Consider the following 21586-nt stretch of genomic DNA (forward strand, 5'->3'; position numbering starts at 1 on the left):
GACCCCAAAATGGCATCCCTCCCCCCGCCTGGGAAGAAGGGGTGAGGAAAGACCTACATCAGGAACGAGAGGAGAAGAAAGATTGACACAGCGATCTGCTGTCCTGGTGATCCTGCCGCCTGAGGCAGTTGCCTCACTATGCCTCATGGGTGGGCCGGCCCTGGTATTCCACCTGTTATGTACTGAAGTTTTCACTCTGGGCCAGCAGGGGGATACTGTAGATAGTTTTCCCTCAGGTCCACATATGCAAATAAGGGATTGAAAGTGACGTTCAGTCATTGGATAGTTACAAAAAGTTGCTACTGTTGCGTTGTACTGGAGCTCTATATAAGCAGGATGGCTGAACCCTTCAGCTCAGTTCTTTTCTGGCCTCTGAATAAACAAGAGCTGTTTGAAGAATCGCTGTGTCGTCTGATATGGTTCACCCACAACTTAACACCACTTGCTGGGATCCGCGAGCGTGGAATAGCGCTGTGGGCTCCTTACGGGCATCTGGTTGGCCACTGAGAGGTCAGGATGGTGACCTGATCCTGTAGCCAGGCTCCTCCGGTGCCTCTCAATAGGGCTCCTCTTCCAACACAGCTTCACGGGGAGTAGGACACGGCTCTGGCTGGCAGCATGCAACCCTGAAACTCCTTACTGTTGTTGCATCTTCACAATGCGCTGAATTTCTCGAGTACTCAAAATGCTTTTCATCAAGGTTTCCTGGATCAGGCACACAGCAGGGCCTATTCGTGATCCCCCCCATAACTGGAATGCCTGAGAATGGAGGATATATGCCTTCTTGGCGTACTGCCGATTTTAATTTTCTGAATGTCTTAATGGGTTTTTACTAATCATTTTATTTTATGACAATACAGTATACAAGCATATCTACATTTTACGAAATAAAAAACCCCGTCAGGTTGTGCGGCCCTCGACCACCTTTTTCTGAGTGCTATTCTTTTATATCCGTGCTTTTCTTTCATGCCTTTTCGTGTTTTCTTTTGTGGGCTGAGTTTCACGTTTTTATCTCCTCACGGACGCCTCGTTCCCATACCCCTCCCCCCCCCCCCCGGTGCTTCTTCTTTCCCCCTTTTTGTTAAATAAATAATAATTTTATTGGTTGCGCTATAACATATGGTAGAAAGCCACACAACATAAATTAAACACAGCAGCGCCGTCGTCGTCTTCGCCCGAAATATTTCTATCTAGTATTCCCCTCAGCCTCGCACAACCCGCTCGGAGCTACCGCTGTGCCGAGGCGCTTGATGGGGCTTGTAGTCCTCCTCTCAGCCGCCGACCACGGCGGACCGCCAAGCGCCCAACTACACCTCCCACAATGCTTCGCGGACCAAAACAGTGCCGCGCGCGCTGGCTTCTGGGAGCGGTAGTGCAGCCGGCCCGCGCCGAGCCACGCTCTTGAAGCGGCCCGTGGGGCGCGACGGGACTACGTCTCCCGTCGTGCCTCGGGCCGGCGCGCACGGCGGAATCAGGCGGCGGCGTGCGAGCTCGTCGGCTCCTCACCGCGGCCCGCCGGACTGCGGCACGGCTCCCTCAGCCGCATCGCGACGCGCCCTAGGCGAGCCGAGCAGCCGGCGGCCATGGGCGGGGAGGAGGAGGTCGTGCGTATCGCCAAGCGGCTGGACAAGATGGTCGCCAAGAAAAACGCGGTGAGTGAGCCTCTTCTGCCGCTGACTGAAAGATTCCCCCCAAACACACACACAGCGTCGTCGCCCCGCCCCTCGGTAGGTCGCGCGCGCGCGCTCCCGTTGCCTTTTTCAAAAAAGCCCCGCCTTTCGCCTCAGCTTCCTCAGGTAACGTCTCTCTTCCCTCCCCCCTCCGTTTTTCCGTTTTGACCAGGGAGCGGACGCTCTGTGTCCCCCCCCCCGGTCTCCATGGCGACCGTCCGCCCGCGTCTCGTGAAGGATTAGCCCCGCCCACCAGTCCCTCCGCGCTCTGCATTCCCATCCTTCAGCTTTTTAACCCCGCCCACAACGTTCCCCGCGCCGCCCTGAGGGAGTTAGCCCCGCCCACCCCGCGGAGACGTGGCCCCGCCCATTTCGCCTCCCCGACGCTCCCTCGCTTTCTTCTTCCTAGCCTTTAGCTCCGCCCCGCCGGCCGAAGCCCGCATCGCCATTTGCCCCTCTGCAGGTACTGAAGGCTCCGCCCACCGCTCCTCGCGCTCCTCGGCAGTTGGCTCCGCCCACGCGGCCCTCGCGCCCGCCTACTGCTCTGCATGCTGCTTTTCGCCACGCCCCCTCCCTTGGTTGGAAAGGGTTGCCCTTCCCCTCTTCTTCAATAAGGCCCTGTGCAGTGCTCATTTGCATATGCTCATTTCATTTTATGCTGGCCTATTGCATTTGTATCCTGCCCATCCTTGGCTGTTGTGCAACTTTTCCTCCTTGCGATAACCCTGCGAGGTAGTCGAAACAAAATAAAATAAATTCCTTCCAGTAGCACCATCGAGACCAGCTAAGTTAGTTATTGGCGTGATCTTTCATGTGCATGCGCACTTTTTCACACGAAAGCTCATACCAATAACTAACTTAAAAAAGGTAAAGGGACCCCTGACCATTAGGTCCAGTCGTGGCCGACTCTGGGGTTGCTGCGCTCATCTCGCTTTATTGGCCGAGGGAGCCGGCGTACAGCTTCCGGGTCATGTGGCCAGCATGACTAAGCCGCTTCTGGAGAACCAAAGCAGCGCACGGAAACGCCTTGCACTGGTATGCTTTTGAACTGCTAGGTTGGCAGGAACAGGGACTGAGCAACGGAAGCTCACCCCGTTGCGGGGATTCGAACTGCCGACCTTCTGATCAGCAAGTCCTCGTCTCTGTGGTTAAACCCACAGCGCCATCCGTGTCCCTAATAACTAACTTAGTTGGTCTCTAAGGTGCTACTGGAAGGATTTTTAAAAATAATTTAATTTTTTTTAATTTTGTTTCAACTACGGCAGACCAACACGGCTTCCTACCTGTAACTAGAACCCTGCGAGGTAGGTCATGCTAAGAGAGAGAGCTCAGGCAGTGTGGGCTGTACCACTTCAGGCATGGGGGTGGCTGGCTCCTGAGATGGAACACTCTACTGGTACAAACGTAAATTAATTTGAATAGCCAGTGCTAGGATTTGCTTATGTGTACGTTTTAAGCGGAAGGCGTTTTTATAGGTGAGCTTTCACTGAGGTGAGCTCCCCCCACCCCCCAGCTGAAGTGGTACAGCTCTGCTCAGCTGTAAGCTCCACCTAGAAAATCCCACCCCCTTTCTCTTTTCAAGGTTCCTGGTGTTGGGAGAGTGCCTGAGGCTTGGACTACAACTCCCATCATCCCTGGCCACTGACTGTGCTGGTTGGGCAGATGCGAACTGTAGTCTCACGACATGTCAAGGGGCCCCAGACTCCTTCCATAGCTGTCAACTTTTCCCTTTTCTTGCGAAGAATCCTATTCGGAATAAGGGAATTTCCCTTTAAAAAAGGGAAACGTTGACAGCTATGACTCCTCCTGTGGATTTAAAGCAGTTCATACAGGGTGAGGGCTGCTGCGTCTGCTCTCATCGCCTCTGCAATTCCGCTTCTTCACCTTGTAGTGCACAATCCTGCTTGTAAAGAGAGAATACACAGATCTCTTTCAGCCCTTTAATTTATGCCTTGAAGCAGAGACTGACTTTCAGGTACAGACTGAAAAAGATCCGTGCATATGATGCGCTTTCTGAAATAAGACCTGTACGTCTTCATAGATGAGAAATGGCAGATGGAGCTGCCTGAGGTAAGTTACCTTAATCCATACTTGCCCATGTCTGGACACCGACATTTCTCTGTTCTCAGCAGTTGGTTTCCACTTGAACCCATTCTTCAAGTAATAAGGCCTACTTTTTAGCAGGTTTGGCAAAGAGCTGTTTCTAGATGTCAGGGGCTACATTTTGGGTGTCTAGACTCCAGGCTGTGGGCTTGATTGGACAGCACTGCTCATTCCAAAGTTGGTTGATTTGTACAGTTGGCAGTCATTTGTGAATGAGAGAAGAAACGTGAGTAGCAGTATAGATTTGACGGTGAGTGTAGGTGCTTCAAATGTGCGCTAGCTTTTTCTTAAAACAGCCAGACTAGGGTTGTGGAGCCTTTTTTTCTGTTGAGGGCCCTAGACCCTCAAGGTAACAAGTGGCGGGCTGGGCAGGAAAGGACTGAAGCCAGGACCCAGAACTAAAAGTGGACAGGACACCCTATTTTCTCTTGTCCTATTCCTCTGGGTGCCCCACTTTTTAGAATTTCCTTTCCATGCAGAGAGCAGAATGCAGATTTTTTTCCCTTCCCAGACAACTGCTTTATACAAGGAATGCGTACTGTTCCAGCACTAATTGTTCCCAGTCTTTCCCACCTCCTTGAGAGCAGCAGAGAGTCCTCCTGCTGTCTTTGTAGCAATCAGATTGAGTTGTTTTTGTTTGGCTTGGTTTTATTTAAATGATTTTCATATACCACTCTTCATCAGGCTTGATTCAAGGGCAGTGTACAAAATAAACGTTTTAAACTATTAAATACAAACAGTCACAATAAGTTTCCATTTTCTTGCAATACATGTTGTATTTCGCAAAGATGCTCAAAATAGCATATGAGCTCCAATATATCTTTCACTGGCCTAATTTCTGTGGCCAAAAAAAAGCCTTTGCCTTTTGGATTGCCTTATGTGGGGTCAGAATGGCCCATGGTTAAGGGATAAAGCCAATTCTTGGATATTACTGTTATCTTGGCCATACTGCTATTCAAAGAAGCGATTAAAAACCCTTCAGTGAAAGCAGAAATTGGCCCTCCCTGTATTTTTTCTGGGAGGCCTGGCTCGAATGGATTTTCAGAAAGCTGAAAAGGGACTGAGCTTTGTTAAAGAGCAGATTGTTTATTCTGGATATTGCTGTAGTTCCTGGGCCTTGCAGCTTTGCTCAGATTGAGCTCTCCATGGCCTCTTTCCTTGTCAGATTGTTCTGGCGATTGCATCCCTTTCAGAGATGAAACAGACCCTCTTTATGGAGAGTAAGAGATCAAAAGCCAGTGAGTCTGTCGGGATAGGCCTCTTTCCCTGCCTTTGCAGTTGGTCACTAGAGAGCTTGCTTTTTCTAGGAGTCCAGAATATTTACTCTTTGAACTAAGCAAGTCATTCCCTGTCTGATGGAATGGGCAGAGGAGCTGCTGACCAGTCTTGATAGATTCCAGGCTGATGTGTGTCTGGTTAGCACTGCAAAAAAATCAGCCTGTGCAGATTCTTTCATCAATTGAGAGGCGGAGGAACAGATTCAAGGGTACCAGGTGCCACTGCTTTATTAAAGATCATTAAAAACCTCTGGTTTTATTTAACCTCATTTTCTAAATTTCTATAAATCATATGAGGGCTTTTGGTTTTTTAAATTCCCTGCAGCCCCGCCAGCTCATGAAGTCTGTTTTGTTTGGTATTTGTGAACCCCCACCCTGCCCTTTTTGTGGATCCAGCCTTCCATTTGGCTGGCATTGGTGATTCTCTCCTCATCCAGACAGATGCAAAAGTCTTTGGGTTTGGAAACTCCAGCTTGTTTTGCTGGTGCAGAAATATTTTCTAAATTATATACATGTAATGAATATCTCAAACATGCTTTTCTCCTACGCTGCAATGGCTGCATTTTCAGCCACATAATGTTCCATGCCAGAGTGAAAATCCCCTCACAGTGGAAAAAGTTGGAATCTATCTTGATTTGTGAAATGTTACACAGTTTACAGCTGCAGTCATCTGCAACAAAAATTGCTGCTTCGGCTGGGGATGTTTCTTTTCGAGAAAGGATTTTAGATGCAACAGGCCTGTTTGAGGAATTCCGTTCTTAATTTGCTGTGCCTGTTATCTGATGATCACATAGAAGCAATTTGGACTTAATTCGCTTGTCAGTTTCTGTTAATTTGTTGAATTCCTTTTCCTTCCAGGAAGGGGCAATGGATTTGCTGAAGGAGCTGAAAAGTATGCCAATAACTCTGGATTTGCTACAGGTAATTCATGTTGATGGATGCCATTTGTCTTTTACCTTACTGCCAGCATGAATTCTCCCTTTACACCTGCTAGTCTGTTTCATGTAGGCCGCACGGTCACATATTGGAATACCATAGCTCAGTGGTAGAGCAGGCAGAAGATCCCAAGTTCAAGCACTCCCATCTCCAGGTGTGTGACCCAGGGGCCTAATATGGTCCCCCCCCCCCCAAGATCCTCTCCCAATTTTGGTAGATTCAACAAAAAGAAAAAAAAAACGTAGTTGGCAAGGTGCTCAGCTGCTCCCTACCTAGACATTGGATTTAATGAGTTAGGAGGAGCAGGAGGCTCTGACATGATACCCCTGGATGGTTGGCTACTGGCGACTGCATCCCTTGGGCCAAAAAAGGGGTGGCAATCTCTGTGTTTGGTAGACAAACTGATAATACAACCTGCCTTTGTGGATCAGACCAGGCCCATCCAATCCACCCAGGGGGGATGAGAGTGGCTGCCACCCCCAACAGCAGCAGTCTCTCAGAATCCTACCTCTGATCATGGAGACTGTCCTTGTGTCTGCTATGCCTAGAAGCCAATACTAGACTTCTCTTTCTTTCCTGAGCCAAACAGAAAAGAAGTTCCATCTCCTAGTTTTCATCCTGTGGCCATGAATTCCTTAACTGAACTAAAAATTGCACGGAGTGCTTATTTTCTATTGTCCTGACCCTGCTGCTTATCAGTTCCTTTGCATGACTCTCTGGGCTCTAGTGTTTGGACTATGTCGCACAGTGTCCTGTCTCTAGTTGTAAGAAGTCCTTGATGTCCCAGAGCCGTGGAGAACAAAATCAAGGTCCTATGCGGTAAGGAGGGGAGGGGAGAATCCTTGCTGTGATGAATGATAAGAGGGTTATAAAGCACACAGCATTACAATTACTGTTTCATGGAGTAAACCTAGTGCGACCTGTCTGAGATTTGGTCTTAGCCTTTAATTATTGCTGCTTTGACTTGTTTGGGCCACTGGTTTCCTTGTTGTGGAGATTTCTGTCTAGCTGGTCATATGATGACCTGGTGATTTCTTCCTTCACGATCTGCAGTCCACTCGCATTGGGATGTCTGTGAATGCACTCCGGAAGCAAAGCACAGATGAAGATGTGATCGCACTTGCCAAATCGCTTATCAAGGCCTGGAAGAAACTCCTTGGTGAGGGACTAAGCATGTTTGGATAGATTCTCAAGAACGTAAGATAAGCCCTCCTAGACTGGAGCAAGGATTTGTCTACCCCAGTTATCTGTGGCCATTAGTGGTCAATCAACTGCCAAGGGGTGGGGGGAGCAACAGCCCATTCCTCTCTCTCCTTTTTTTTGCTTGTACCCATGGTTGATTCTCAAAGGCTAATAGGTTGCTGAAATGAGTATGTAGGTGGGGATTGGGGCTCCTTCTGCCTGCTTTAGTGACAAAACTACCTTTGTGCCCGCAGCAAAAGCAGTCCGAAAGGTGATAGAACATAATTGCGCTAGTTGGGTGTGTAAGCTGAGTCACAGCATTTGCCCTGCTCCTAAAATTTAAAGCTGTTTTCTGAGTGTGGCATCTCATGAGGAAACATGGGAGCTGAGGTCTTAGCGGCTGCTTTGTATAGCAGGGTCATGTGACAGATGACTGGCCCTGGAGCAGAAGGGGGAGGGCGATCCGATTTGTGGCCACATCAAGTAGTCACACTGTCCTAGGAACAGTTGCTTTAGAACTTTATAGGGCCGGGCCTATAAAGAGAAGGTCACTTAAGGGTGATCAAATGCCAGGCAGCCTTGGGCATATGCCCTGCAGAGAAGATTGCAGTTCCTCTTGATTTAACTTTTTCTGCTTCTTGCTTCCTTTGCCATTGCTCCTTTCCCCCGCATTCAGATGCCTCAGAGGATAAGAGTGACGAGAAGAAAAAGAATTCCTCCTTGCCAACTTCCTCCTCAAAGGAGAGTGGCGACTCAAGAGACCAAAGGTAATAATGTTTCCTGTTAGCCAGAGGTGGCACTTTTGCACCTCGTATTCCTCTTCCCGCCCCTAACGTTCCATTTTGGGTATTAATTTTGATTTCTTTACTTGGCCTGTTGGAATGGGAAGCTTTTTTATCTTGGTATAGTCAAATTAAGGCTGCCCTTAATTCATGATGGTGAGGAATAGAAAATAGTGGTTGCAGATAGACCTATCAGTGTGGTATCATGTTGTGTTTTTTTTAATGCTATAGTTGTAAATGGAAAAAAATAAATGTCTACAAAACTCAGTGGCTTTTGTGAGTTTATTTTGATTACCATTGTTTATTATTTGATTCATCTTCATTCCTCCTTTATTCTCTCTCATGCTCATCCTTTATTAATAAAAACATCACTTCCGTTTTTGTTGATTTATTTTGTGTTGGGTTCTGCCCCCTTCCCCCACGTATTAACCTGTACTCTCCTCCCTCCCCCAAGTGCACTTACCCAGAGGGGTGGCTGTGTTAGGCTGTTGCAGCTTAAGCAGCAGAGTGCTTTTTGGCACTGTAAAGTCTAACAAATTTTATTATGGCATGAGCTTTCATGGACTACAATTCACTTCAGCAGATGTGTGCGTATAATATATATATATTATAAAATAAAAATATGCATGAATATTTGTTAAGTCTTTAAGGTGCCACAAGACTCTTTCCCGTTTTCACTTTCCACTTAGTTTTGACACCAAAAGAGAAGTTGTCCTTTTTTCCTCAGCTGCAGCAGAACAATGGGACAAAATTCTATTTAAATAGAAAGTGTATGTCATGCAACAATCCCGCAACTTCTCAGCTCCAGGTTCTGTTGATACCATTCTTCTCCAGACTGTTAATAGCAATCTGCCCTGTGGCCCCTGGATCAGGGTGATTTGCCCCGCCCCAGGAGCCCCCCACCCTAAAATCATCCCCAAGCAATTCAGGGGTGGGGGCAAGACCACGGGTTTTTCATTCCATAAGAAACCTTTTAAAAGATGGGTGGCGCATGGCACTGTACAGGACTGGATCTGGGAGGATCAGACCCTACCCTTAGCAACTGTTAAGCGGGAGGATCCAATTCTGTGTGGTGCTGCTGGTTCATAAGCTGCTTTCCCACAGGAAAGCCTTTTGCTAAGCAACACCTGAACCCCACAGGATCTATGCGTCCATCCAACAACTGTCCTTGCATAGGTGGGGATGGGGTCATGTCAGGTAGGAAGAAGAGCTGTGGTGCTGGGCCCACTTTAACCAGTGTAGGTCCTGGCCTCTTTCATGTGGCTTTGTGCCCAACCTGCCTGTTCCTCCTGCCTGAGGTCTCCCCCCCCCCCCCCGCCAACCACAGATCACTCTGGGCCAATCCAACCTGACCTGTGAAAATTGTGGCTGCCTTTACATGACTTTTCCAGCGCTTAAGGAATGACACCTATGCCTGAGTTGACTCTGGCCTCGTTCGAATCCAGCACACAGCCCTAATAGCCAGGGGTCGGAAATGACCAGCCCTCCATATGAGGCCCATTCTCAAGTGACACTTTTGCAGTAAGGGGTGATGTGTTTCTTCCTGGACACGAGATGTGCGGCCTTCAGAGCTACTGGCGGTTGCTTCCTCATTGGGTCCCTTCTGTAAACCTCTCTGGATTTTGACCCTTTACCTAACACTGATTTTATAGCTTAAGACTGTTCTCCACAGTGACAGGAGGCAGAACCTTAATTTTGTTCAACCAGGAAGGAAAGAAGTTGAGATTTTCCATTATTTTGCTCCATTTCCTAGTTTCTCAGGTTGGGAAAAACTCAGAGGATGTCTAGGCTAGGTTCACACTGGTAGACATCAGTTGTAGAAGGACATGATCCTCATGAGGTTTGAGCATGCCCAACTATCTCAGTGTAAGTAACCCTTCCTTTTCCAAATTGTGTTGGTGAGGTTGAAATGGTCAGAACCATAGGGGCAGCCACTTCACTGAACTAGCTTCATTGAACTATGTTCCTATGTTGGTCTGTAGGGTAGCAGCACTCTCCTTACTTGCACCCATCATTCAGGCTTAAGCCTTTACTTACTTGACTTCTTCAGGAGAGTAGTGTCATTGGGCTTTCTTGAGACAAAATGCAGCTGTGTGTTTTGAGTTTTCCTCTGTCCCAAATTACTTTAATTAAAAACGCCGGCTCCTCTGAACGCCAGCGAACGCCAGTTCCCATATGCCTTGAAGTGTTAGGAAATGTTTGTTTAAAACTTGCACGCTGTAAAATCAAGCAAAAAAAACAACAACATTGTTTCTGTTGGCTGTGATCAAACTATGGGGCTGAAAGCTCCATCTGCTACTCTGTATAGCTGCCACCCTCCAATCAAATGAGGATCAGGGTGCCATAAATGGAGAGTAGGCCTGGGTGATGTATTGGACTGGTTTGAGGGCCAGAGTTCAATGGCGCTGGTGAAACCACCGTCGCTCCCAAGTCCCTCCACTGCCAGTGCCTGGAGGTGAAACTGCCGCCACTCCTGCTGATGGAGTTGAGGTGGTTACACCCTGGCGTCTCACAGGCTCTGGGGCTGACGCAGCTTATTCCTCCCTTTGCTTTTCAACATCGTGATTTGTCACTATATCGTGATGTTTGGCTGATGATAAGCACAATGTTGAAAAGCCGAAACGCCCAGCCCTGGTGGAGAGGAAGTGCAAATTAGAGACCTATTTGTTGTTGATGTTGTTTAGTCGTTTAGTCGTGTCCGACTCTTTGTGACCCCATGGACCAGATCACGCCAGGCACTCCTGTCTTCCACTGCCTCCCACACTTTGGTCAAACTTATGCTGGTAGCTTCGAGAACACTGTCCAACCACCTCGTCCTCTGTCGTCCTCTTCTCCTGGTGCCCTCCATCTTTCCCAACATCAGGGTCTTTTCCAGGGAGTCTTCTCTTCTCATGAGATGGCCACAGTATTGGAGTCTCAGCTTCAGGATCTGTCCTTCCAGTGAGCACTCAGGGCTGATTTCCTTCAGAATGGATAGGTTTGATCTTCTTGCAGTCCATGGGACTCTCAAGAGTCTCCTCCAGCACCATAATTCAAAAGCATCAATTCTTCGGCGATCAGCCTTCTTTACGGTCCAGCTCTCACTTCCATTCATCACTACCGGGAAAACCATAGCTTTAACTATACGGACCTTTGTTGGCAAGGTGATGTCTCTGCTTTTTAAGATGCTTTCTAGGTTTGTCATTGCTTTTCTCCCAAGAAGCAGGTGTCATTTAATTTCGCGGAGACCTATAGAGCAGCTCAATTGAGCAATGGTAGAGGAAGGCCAAAATAAAAGGTGGGTGGAAAAACCCAGGGTCATTCGTTGGTCTGATCAAGCCCTGATTGACTAGCAAATAAACTGGTTCAAGAGCCACACCCATCCACTGTGTTTTGGCATAAAGAAAAGTGTAGTGAGACATTTTTAACTGTTTGCGATGTAGGCAGATCAATTCTGCCTCCTGCCCAGATCATTATGGATGGTCCATCCAAACTACACAGGCTTTCAGTGCAGCAGCGTTCTTCTGACCAGGTTGGAACGCTGGCTTTATGAGTAGGCCGGCTGTCCTTGGGAAGCAACAAAAGTTTTCACGCTCGCAGCTGGAGTTCCAGTCCTACACTTGCCCAAATCCAGTGACAGCCATTCATGTGTAGCTTCCTTGAGCATATCATTTTATGGACATTCAAACAGCAGTGCTGACTTGAGTTAGCAGAAGGTGGCAAGATGTTGTAATAAGCATTTATAGGTTCCAGCCAAGCTATTGGAATGGCTCCAGGGAAAGCGATGTGGAAATTACTGCTTTTGGGTGGCCGTAATCTGGGACCTGACATTCCCATTGGGAGATCTGTTGCAGCCTTTACTTCCAGCTGCCCGGCAATTGCTTTCAAAGCACATGGATTGTGGTTCAGCCATCAAAACAAGCTCTGTATAACTTTGTTATCTCAGCATGAGGCCATGGATTACAGAGAGATTACAGTGGGACATAGGGCAAAGTGGAGGCTTTTTTTGTATACGGGGATATCGTAGTGATGTCTCCTGCGCATTTTATTTAGAAAGTTACATATTTCTTAACATTTCTGACAAACATTCCTAAGCAGTTTACGGAAGATACTGTGAATAAAATGGGAAACACTGCAAATATAGGTCAGAATACCATAGCTATATTGTAAAAGTGCCATCTTTTAAAACTGCTAGTCAACAGAGAAGGATAAGTCTCTCAAGTATCCAAACCGGTCTCTGTAACAAATTGTGGTTTTTTTAGGTTTGTGCGAGATATCCAACAGATGGATTTTCTAATGTATTGAGAGATTATTGCAGAGGGTTGATGCTGTGACTGGTTTCTAGAGAACAGTATGTTGGCTGTTCCTCTAAATTACCCATTCACTGGGAAGAAAGTGCTGTCAAAGGGCTTAGTTTGCCCGGTTCCGATGCATCATATTTCAGTGGTGTCGCCTATGGCAGCTGGTTGCCCTCATGACTGAAGTTACTAGAGCACTCTGTGTAGAGACATTACCCTATACAGCAGCAGTGGGTAACATTGTCCACAGGCCAAATTAGGCCTGGCAGGGTTAAATTTGTAAAGCTGTTATTGCCCAAACCATGTCCACCTGGCCCACACCTGACATGTGACGGCAGGTATGGTACAGGTAAAGATGCGGCTGCTAAGCAACAAGCAAAGCTTCTGCCGCCACTGATCGGTGGTGGTAGCAAGCCCTGCAAGGATGACCTCCACACAGGCTATGATCCTGATCAGGATTAGGCCTTTGCTCCTGCAGTTTGCTGCATTTCTGTGTTGCTGGCTGGGTGGGTGGGAGGGAGGGAGAGAAATCCCTCTGCAACCAGCAGGAAACGATGCAGGGGGGACGTTAAAGGTGGGGGGAATGAGGATAAAGTGCGGGCCAGTGGGAACCCTCTGAAGGCTATATCTGGCCTGCAAGCCAGATATACACTACACGAACTGACAACAGCTCTCTGCAGTTTCAGACGGGAGACCGAAACTTATCTGGAGATTTCAGAGACAGAACCTGTTGCGCTCATTTCACTGCCAAAGGTGGAACTATACGACACCTGATGAATGGGAAGATTAATGCAACTGGGTAACTCAGTTGGTTAGAACATGGTGCTGGTAATGTCAAGGCTGCAGTTTCGATCCCTGTAAGGGATAACTTGCATTTTCCTGCATTGCAGTGGGTTGGACTGGATGACCCTTAGGGGCCCTTCCAACTCTCATGATTCTAGGATGGGAGCTAATGTTGATGCCACAAGGAAATAAGCATATCAGGGGTGTTCTAAATCTCATCCCAGGTGCCATGAGAGTGTGGGAGGGGGTCCCCAGATTGGGAGCTCTTGACATGGTTTGCAAGAGGGATAAATGCTTACAGACCTTTGTTCACGTTCCTGCTTTCTGTGGGAATGAAACAAAGCAAAAATGGCTATAGCAGAAGTGGGCGAGGGAATTGCAGAACATACCTGCCAAGGAGACTTCTCTGATTTCATACTGGGAATTGGTTTGATGAGCGTGCAGAGGACTCTACAATCTCCTCCATAGACCTGCTCAGTGCTCCACTTCCCAGGACTCCCTGGGAAAAAGTAATGCTGATTAAGTCACTTAAAAATCTGTAGTGCAGATATACCCATAGGGCAGAATCCAGCGTTGCACAAACAGACTTCTGCTCGTGCAAAAGGAACTCGCTTTTCTCTTTCCCTCCTACATTCCCCCCCCCCAGTGCACCCCCAAAATTGCTCCATGGGAGTCTCTGGATTCTACAGATCAAATTTAAGGGCACAGGAGGAACTGCATGGGGATGGTGATGTTCTGTTGTGCAGCCGGAAAGCTGTGCTGTTTGTGCACAGAAAGCTTCAGTGCAAGCCATACAGTTGGCTGGAGGGGACCTCTCAGCCCCTGGTCATTTTAGCAGCATGCCATGAACCTGGCCATCCCCCCAAAGTTCCTGGGAATAGTTTGAAGAGGGTGCAGAAACTCAGCAATCCCATCCCTAGCCCTGGGGTACCTCCTCCCCCGCATGGCCACCCATGCTCTTCTTAAAAACCTCTGTGTGTGTGTGTGTGAGAGAGAGAGATTTATTGTTGGGAGCTGCCCAGAGTGGCTGGGGCAACCCAGTCAAGATGGGCGTTATATAAATAATAAAATTATTTTTAGAAATATGCTTCACGCTGTTTCCAGAACACCTGTTCATGGTTGAAAATGCTCAATTGTGTGTAAGCTCTAGGGGGAAAGATTCCTCACCCCTGATCTAGATGAAATCATTGAAAGCAATTATTAGGAGATTTGGGGTGAGACTCCATCAGTATTTTTCTGCAATGTCTGAATCAGGAGAGGCTGTGCACGTTCTGAGCTGGTTCCAGTTCCAGAAATGTGGGGTGTTGGCTGCCTTGTAATATTGTGCTATAATAAGGCTACCTTTGTGCTGTGTCTGGAAGTACAGTTAGTGCAGCACAAATTAAGAGGCTAGAATGGACACCACAACTATAAAGGAACTCGGCAGTTGTTTGACCAGTGGATGCAGACAAAAGCTTAACAGCTAAGAAACTCTACATCTGTTTGCACTGGTTTCTCAAGGTTTTGGATTGTCCAAAGCTTGTGTGAACTCAAAATCAGCCTTTGCCAGACCAGTTCTATAACTCCCATCAGCCCCAGTCAGGGAGATGCAATCCAAATCAGTTGGATGGTTCAAGGACGTCAAAGGCTGGTCTGAATTCTCACTCAGAGCCCCCCCTCCAACTGGGACGCAGGTGGCGCTGTGGTCTAAACCACTGAGCCTCTTGAGCTTGCACAATCAGAAGGTTGGCGGTTCGAATCCCTGTTGCTCTGTCCCAGCTCCTGCCAACCTAGCACTCCAGTGCAAGTAGATAAATAGGTACCGCTGTGGCGGGAAGGTAAAAAGGCGTTTCCATCACCGTGTTCTGTTGCGCCAGAAGCGGTTTAGTCATGCTGGCCACATAAACCGGAAAAATCTGTCTCTGGACAAACACCGGGTCCCTCGACCTGTAAGCGAGATGAGCGGCGCAATCCCATAGTCGCCTTTGACTGGGCTTAACCGTCCAGGGGTCCTTTACCAGCTGCAAGCCCACCTTCCTCCTAGACTTTCACAATTTGACTTCTAGAAAATGAGCAGAGAAATTTTGACCAGCTTCCTTTCTCTTCCAGCTCCGCCAAAAGGCAGGACCCACCGAAGACCCCCACCACGCCCAAGATCACCACCTTCCCACCAGTGCCTGTCACGTGCGATACGGTGCGCAACAAATGCAGAGAAATGCTGACCTCCGCTCTGCAGACGGACAGTAAGGAGCAAAGGAGCGAGTCTTTCCCTCACCTCTTCTCCTTTCCATCAGCGCTGTCTTCCTTGCATTCCTGAATCTGTGCCCTTTTCAAAACAGCCCGTGTTTGCGGGTGTTCATAGCGAGCACTAGTAAATTCTGAGCTTTCACAGAATCATAGACTTGGAAGGGACCCGCAGGGGTCATCTAGTCCAACCCCATAACTTTGTATGTAGACAAATGGCGCCGATGGGCACACTTCATTAAATGTGAGTCTCTGGTTCAGTGCAGTGGGAACCTGGTGCCGAAATGTGAAGGCAACGGCTTGCTTAGGGAATGTAGTCTAGGCTACCTTCCAGTTTTCTTGTTTCTTCACAGATGACTACGTGACCATCGGTGCCGACTGCGAGCAGCTTGCAGGCCAGATTGAAGAATATATCCTTGTTTTATTTGTAGCATTGGAAAGGAGGCATGGGGGATTTCTGGGCAGCCGCTATTTCAAAGGCAAACTCCCAATCCTCACACTTTAAACTCTCTCTGTGCCATGATACACTTAAAAGCAGTTTAGTAGGGCCTCCTCCCAGAGAATCCTGGGAAATGTAGTTTTTGAGGTTACCAAGAACCCTCACATTTAGGAAAATGACAGAATGGCAGTGGAGCCGGACGCCCTGGGAGCCAGAGATAAGAGTAAGTTCAGCAGGAGAGCTTAACTTGAGAGGCTAGTCAATGTAATAATAATACAGTGGACACTCGGGTTGCAAACGTGATCCATGCGGGATGCACATTCACAACCCGCAGAGTTCGCAACCCGCGTCTGCGCATGCGGGGGTTGTGATTCGGCACTTCGGCGCATGTGCAAAGTGCGATTGAGTGCTTCTGCACATGCGCGACCGCCGAAACCCGGAAGTAACCCGTTCCAGTACGTCTGGGTTTCGGCAGTCCACAACTCCAAAAAACGCCACCTTAAGTGTCTGTAACCTGAGGTATGACTGTAATAATTTGGCCCACCAAGCCATTTTGATCAAGCCACACCCACCTGCCAATCACCTGGTGTCATGTGGGCAGATCAAAAGCTGCCCTGGCTGGGGCTCTGGAAGTGCTGCAGACCCCAAGTTCAGATCCCAGACCAGCCGATCCCGTGTTCAGTGCTTCCGAAGTCTTGATGATCAGCCGGTTGGTGGCGCTGCAGAAGCATCACACACCTTCCTTCCGAAGCACAGACCGTCAGCTGATTGTTGGGACTTCACGAGGCAGTGCAGGGCTCTTAGTAAGGGTCTGGCAAAGAGGTTTGCACGACTCTTTCAAGTAACAATCAGCTGATTGTCGGGCCTCCAAAGCGCTGCGTCACCTGCCATCATTGTAATATCAGCCGATTGACAGATGGGGAGTCAAATTTGGCCTGTGGGGGTTAGGCTGGATCCTGTTCCCAGCCCCTGGGCTATGGGTTCTCTATTGTCCTGTGAAGGGTGTTGTAGTAAAGGTGTTGTAGTAAAAGTGCTGAGAGAGCTCCCAGAGAGGAGAATGTGGGCTAGGAAACCTCAGGAGCAGGGAATGTAGGATTCCTGGTCACTTGGCAGTCTCCCCCCTCTTAATTTTTGAAGGTGCCTGGCAGAGGGACTTCCAAGGTGATCTCTTCCATCCTCAGGGTCCTGGGACTCCTCTGCTGATGCAGAGCTCTCCATGATACCCAAACCTTGGTTTGGACTGTCAGGCTAGCATGTTTGGAGCTGGGGCAAACAAAGGCAACTTGAAGGTGGTGCTCCTTAATGGCTTTTGAACTTATATACCAAGATGTCAAGAACACAGATTTGAAGTACAAGAACCGGGTCAGGAGCCGCATCTCCAACCTCAAGGACTCCAAGAATCCTGACCTCCGAAAGAATGTCTTGTGTGGAGTGATCAGTGCAGAGCAAATTGCAGTGATGACCTCAGAGGTGAGATGGACGGTTGCATAGCCTGAAAAACCCACTGAGGCTTGCCCCAGTCTACTAAACAGCCTGATCTTACAAAGATGCAGTTCTGTTACCAAAATCCTAAACGGCTGCTGTTGATAAGGAAGAATATCCAGTGTAGGGTTAAAATGACTGTCTATAAACAGAGGGGAAAGGCCTTTGCAGAGGGGTCAAATGCTTTGGGCCAGCTCTGACATGCATCCTCAGGAGAAAAACTTAAAAGGATAAAGTACTGTATTTTTAGCTCTATAAGACGCACCAGACCATAAGATGCACCTAGTTTTTGGAGGAGGAAAACAAGAAAAAAAAATTCTGAATCCCAGTAGCCAGAACAGCAAGAGGGATCTGGCTTCTGGGATAGCTGAGCGAAGCCTCTTCAGGGCAGCGGAATGAAGGCTTCCCCTGCCCTCAAGAAGCTTTGCGTGGCTATCCCATAAGCCAGGACAGCAGATGAAGTAAAAGCCCCCAAGAACCACACACTTTGGGGGGGTAAAAGCCCCCAAGAGCCACATACACACTCCACGCACTCTTTAAAGGGAGCGCTGAGCAGAGCCTCCCGCCTGCACTTGCTCCATAAGACGCACACACATTTCCCCTTACTTTTTAGGAGGGGAAAAGTGTGTCTTATAGAGCAAAAAATGTGGTATGTATTTTAAGGTATGGGACTCACAATAGAGACTTGGGCCTGGAATCCCACTAGTGGAAGCCCTTGCAAGAACTTCTGCTAGCTCAGCCGGACTTGCCACCTCCCTCCCTCCCCATTCCCCCCCCCCCATTGGCTCTGGGGTGGGTGGGAGAACCCCAGAGCCACATGCAGAGGGATGAGAGGAGGTGTCTCCATGAGGCAAGCAGAGATGCTTGTACTGATGGGACGTTTGTAGCAGCACACTGAATTTCTTGCTCTGTATTTTATTCTCCTTGGAAGGAGGAAACTCATGTCTGCTGTAAGTGTGGGGAGGGGGTTTAAGGGAAGGCCTTAGTGGCAAGGAAGAGGGGTCTGTCTCTGTGTGTGACCATTGCCCCACTGAGAGGAAAAGTGGTTTTAAACAGCAGCAGAAGCTTGAGTAAAGCAGGGAAGGAGAGACACTGATTGGCAGTGCGTGTGCATCTTTTAAACAATTTTAACAAGGAGAAATTGCAGTGTGGTAACAACGCAGAATCAAACACAGCAGAGCGTTTCCCAATCCCCCTTGTGGCGTACTCAAACCTTGTTTTAATCTGCCTCTTCCCATCACCGCCAGTGTCTTCCGAACTCTGTTTTATTCAAGCTTCTGTTGTTGTTTAAAACTGCCGCTTTCCTCCTCTCAGCCCCCCCCCCCCGCTCTTCCTGCTGTACTCAAACTGGCCAGTGGAATCAAAAAGGTTAAGATCATAGCTCTTTCAGGGGGAGCTCATTTGCTCCATGGTTTCTGACGACTGTGTGGGACAAAAGATCATTATGGAGTGTCTTTGAACATGTTTAACGGAAATGCAGCTCGCTAGTGTGCAAATTAAGAAAGCCAAACTGAGCACATGGAGAATTAGAGGTTATCCAAAACAGAAAGTTCAGAAAGAATGGAAAATCTTTAAAGAATATCTGAAAAAAACATTACAATAACAAATATCTCCTGGCAGAAATAGAATGATCCTTGTAAAACAACAAATATAATATTTTTTGATACTTGATGAAAACAAAGAAAGCAATACAATAATTTGGAACTGTGTGTGAAAAAATAGTAGAAATAATAACACAATGAGTCTAATCGGAAGTCAAATGTGTTTCTTTTGTTTTGTTTTTTCCTCCCCCCTTTTTTCCTCCCCCCCCCCTTCTTCTTCCTCTTCTTTTTTGTGTGCCTCCTTTCTTGGTCTTTCTCTTTTTGATTTGTTAAGAGAGAGATAAAGAGATAAAAATGTAATATGAAAACTTCAGTAAGTTAAAAGTGATGTTGTGTAACTTTTCTATTACTATTTATATATTGTTAAAATTGGTTAATTGTAATGAATTGATGTAGCAATTACTGTGGTTTTTCCCTTTGTTATTGCTGAATTCTAAATAAAGCAGTATTCTTTTTTATAAATAAAAAAAGAGAGAGAGAAGCCAAACTGAGCGGATGCCCTTATCTTATTTCCCTGAAAGGAAATGGCCAGCAACGAGCTGAAAGAAATCCGGAAAGCCATGACGAAGGAGGCCATTCGGGAGCATCAGATGGCCAAGACGGGAGGGACCCAGACCGACCTCTTCACCTGCGGGAAGTGCAAGAAAAAGAACTGCACCTACACCCAGGTGAGGCTCCAGGTGTGCACAGGGCACCCTGAAAGACCTGCTGGTTTGCTTCTCGAGGTCCTGAACAACCTCTCATTTCATGAAATCCACTGAGAGGTGAGGGTCTTCTGCTTCTCCGTGGAAGGATCAGTTCCCGTCAGGATTGAGCCCAGATTTGTACCAGGCCACTTGAGGGAAAGGACAATACAGCTGTCCGCTTCTACTGGTGGAAGTGATAGGATTGTTTGGGTTTTCTTCCATCCCTGGCAACATCAGGACGGGTAGCTTTGCTAATAGCGGGGAAACCTTCTCACCCCTCCCCAAAATCCTCAGAACAGGTTTTTGTGGAGCTGCTGCTGGCTAGAGCACTAGTTTTCAGTTCCAAAACGAGTGGCGGGCAAACAAGCAAGTGCAGATGATGGGAGGTGATGTGGAAAGATTGCTACAGGGCAAGGCTTGGAGACCAGCAGTACAGATTCCACTCACCCTCAGGCGTTTCCTTCCTTCAACACAGGTGCAAACCCGCAGTTCAGACGAGCCAATGACCACTTTTGTTGTGTGCAATGAGTGTGGGAACCGCTGGAAGGTAAGCATGCCTGACTCCCTTTATTTATTTGACCTAAAGGCAAAACCTGCAGTTCCATCACAGCGTCTTCCACCAACCTCTTCTCCGGATGAAATGGCACTTGTGAAGAATAAAACAATTCCCCAAACAACGTAGGATGAGCTCTCCAGTGTTGCTTTGCACTCCTTCAGACACTTGGAGAATATGCATAGATCATTCAGATCTTGTCCCGTGCTGTTTGGATAATTGTTTTATAGTTCACACACACTCTTATCATCTGAACTGGGTTGTTGTTTACAGATTGGCCTGTGTTTGCTGCTACGCAGTGACCCAACTTGTATTTTCAGTAATGTTGAGACCACTTTTAATGGAGCTCCTGTGGCTCGGTCTCTTTGTTATCTTTAATTGAGGACTCTCTCTCTCTCTGTGTGTGTCTACAGCAGGGCTAGCCAATGCATTGCCCTGCAGACACTGATGGACTGTTAACTCCCATCAGCCCCAGTCAGCACGGCCAGTGCTCAGGGATGATGGGAGTTGTAGTCCAACATATGGAAGGCATCACATTGGCAGACAGAAGTACTGTGTTCAGTCTGACCTCGGCTTGCAGCCTAAAAGGTTAAAGTCCATGACACATAATGGCTGCAATGGGATTCCAGTAGGCAGGATGTGACTTTTTTTAATTTAAAAAACCACAACTCTCAGGCCATTCTCCCTGCCCTGTCAGCCCTCTCTGTCTTCCCGAGTTCCTTCCCTCCCTTGCCAATACTGCGCAGCAGCAAGAAAATCAAATCCGGTCATTCTGCAGAGAGCCCTCTCTGCTCCTTCTGTGTTTTGTGGTAAAATCAGAGGCATTTTGGTTGACTCTTTCCAATCCTACCAACTTCTTGCAGTTCTGCTGAGACATCCCGGACCAGGGCATCAGTTGCAGCCGCCAACGCTGGGCCGGATCTCTGCCATACATTCACCCCAACACCGCCAGCAACTTTTGTACTGTTTTTGTCGCCGAGTTTGCTTTGTGCTCTGTACATCATCCGGGGAGAGGAGGTCCTGGCTGCCTGCACACCTCTGGAAAGAGCAGCAGCCGGGGTTGGAGGCTGGGAGGGGGCCGGATGGAGAATTTGTGTGGACTTGACCACCTTTGGAGTTTCTCATCCTGAATCAGTATTTTGTGAGGGTCTGGAACAGTATTAAACTTTTTTTTTGTTTTGTTTTTTTTTAAAAGAAATTTGGCCAGGTGTCTCGTCTTGAGCGTATGGTAGCTTCTTCCGACTTTCCTTTCTCATCCCCTCTCTCAAAAGCTGAAACGAACGTCTGCCTCACTCTGTTAGGCAGAGGAGGGGAGACGTAGGAAGCCACATTCGCAGCCACTGCAACCGAAGCTTTATGTCTATGGAATAAAATTCTATGGGCAATTCTCAGTCGAGACGCGCAACCCATAAGGAGTTCCTTTTGGGCTGGGGGTTTCAAAGGAGATCTTCTCCCAGAACCAGGCTGTACGGCAAGACGCCTCAGAAGAGGTGTTGCAAAGGAAAGGTGTGTGAGTGGGACGGATTCAGAGCAACAAAGCACACCGAATAAGAACCTCATGAGGACTACCTCCATTAGGAAGCGCTTGGCAC

The 21586-nt window shown here is 47.9% G+C and overlaps 1 protein-coding gene across 3 annotated transcripts; it reads left to right on the plus strand.

The window, feature by feature from the left end:
• The first annotated feature begins 1362 nt into the window (after nt 1-1362).
• Nucleotides 1363-21192, plus strand: TCEA2 (transcription elongation factor A2). 3 transcript variants are annotated; one of them, XM_083744702.1, is made up of 11 exons: nt 1479-1652; nt 3712-3740; nt 5909-5971; nt 7040-7145; nt 7845-7935; nt 15099-15232; nt 15587-15643; nt 16988-17142; nt 19277-19423; nt 19917-19988; nt 20858-21192. In XM_083744702.1, the coding sequence occupies exons 2-11, from the start codon at nt 3726-3728 to the stop codon at nt 20864-20866; spliced, it is 849 nt and encodes a 282-aa protein (XP_083600828.1). In that variant the 5' UTR covers nt 1479-1652; nt 3712-3725; the 3' UTR covers nt 20867-21192. The 3 variants fall into 3 exon arrangements, with proteins under 3 accessions (XP_083600827.1, XP_083600828.1, XP_083600829.1); XM_083744701.1 differs by lacking the exon at nt 3712-3740 and having other exon boundaries at nt 1363-1652; XM_083744703.1 differs by lacking the exons at nt 1479-1652; nt 3712-3740 and adding an exon at nt 3920-3999.
• The last annotated feature ends 394 nt before the right edge of the window (nt 21193-21586 follow it).

The sequence above is a fragment of the Podarcis gaigeae genome, assembly GCF_964106915.1.
Source record: "Podarcis gaigeae genome assembly, chromosome: 6".
NCBI classification, from domain to species: domain Eukaryota; kingdom Metazoa; phylum Chordata; class Lepidosauria; order Squamata; family Lacertidae; genus Podarcis; species Podarcis gaigeae.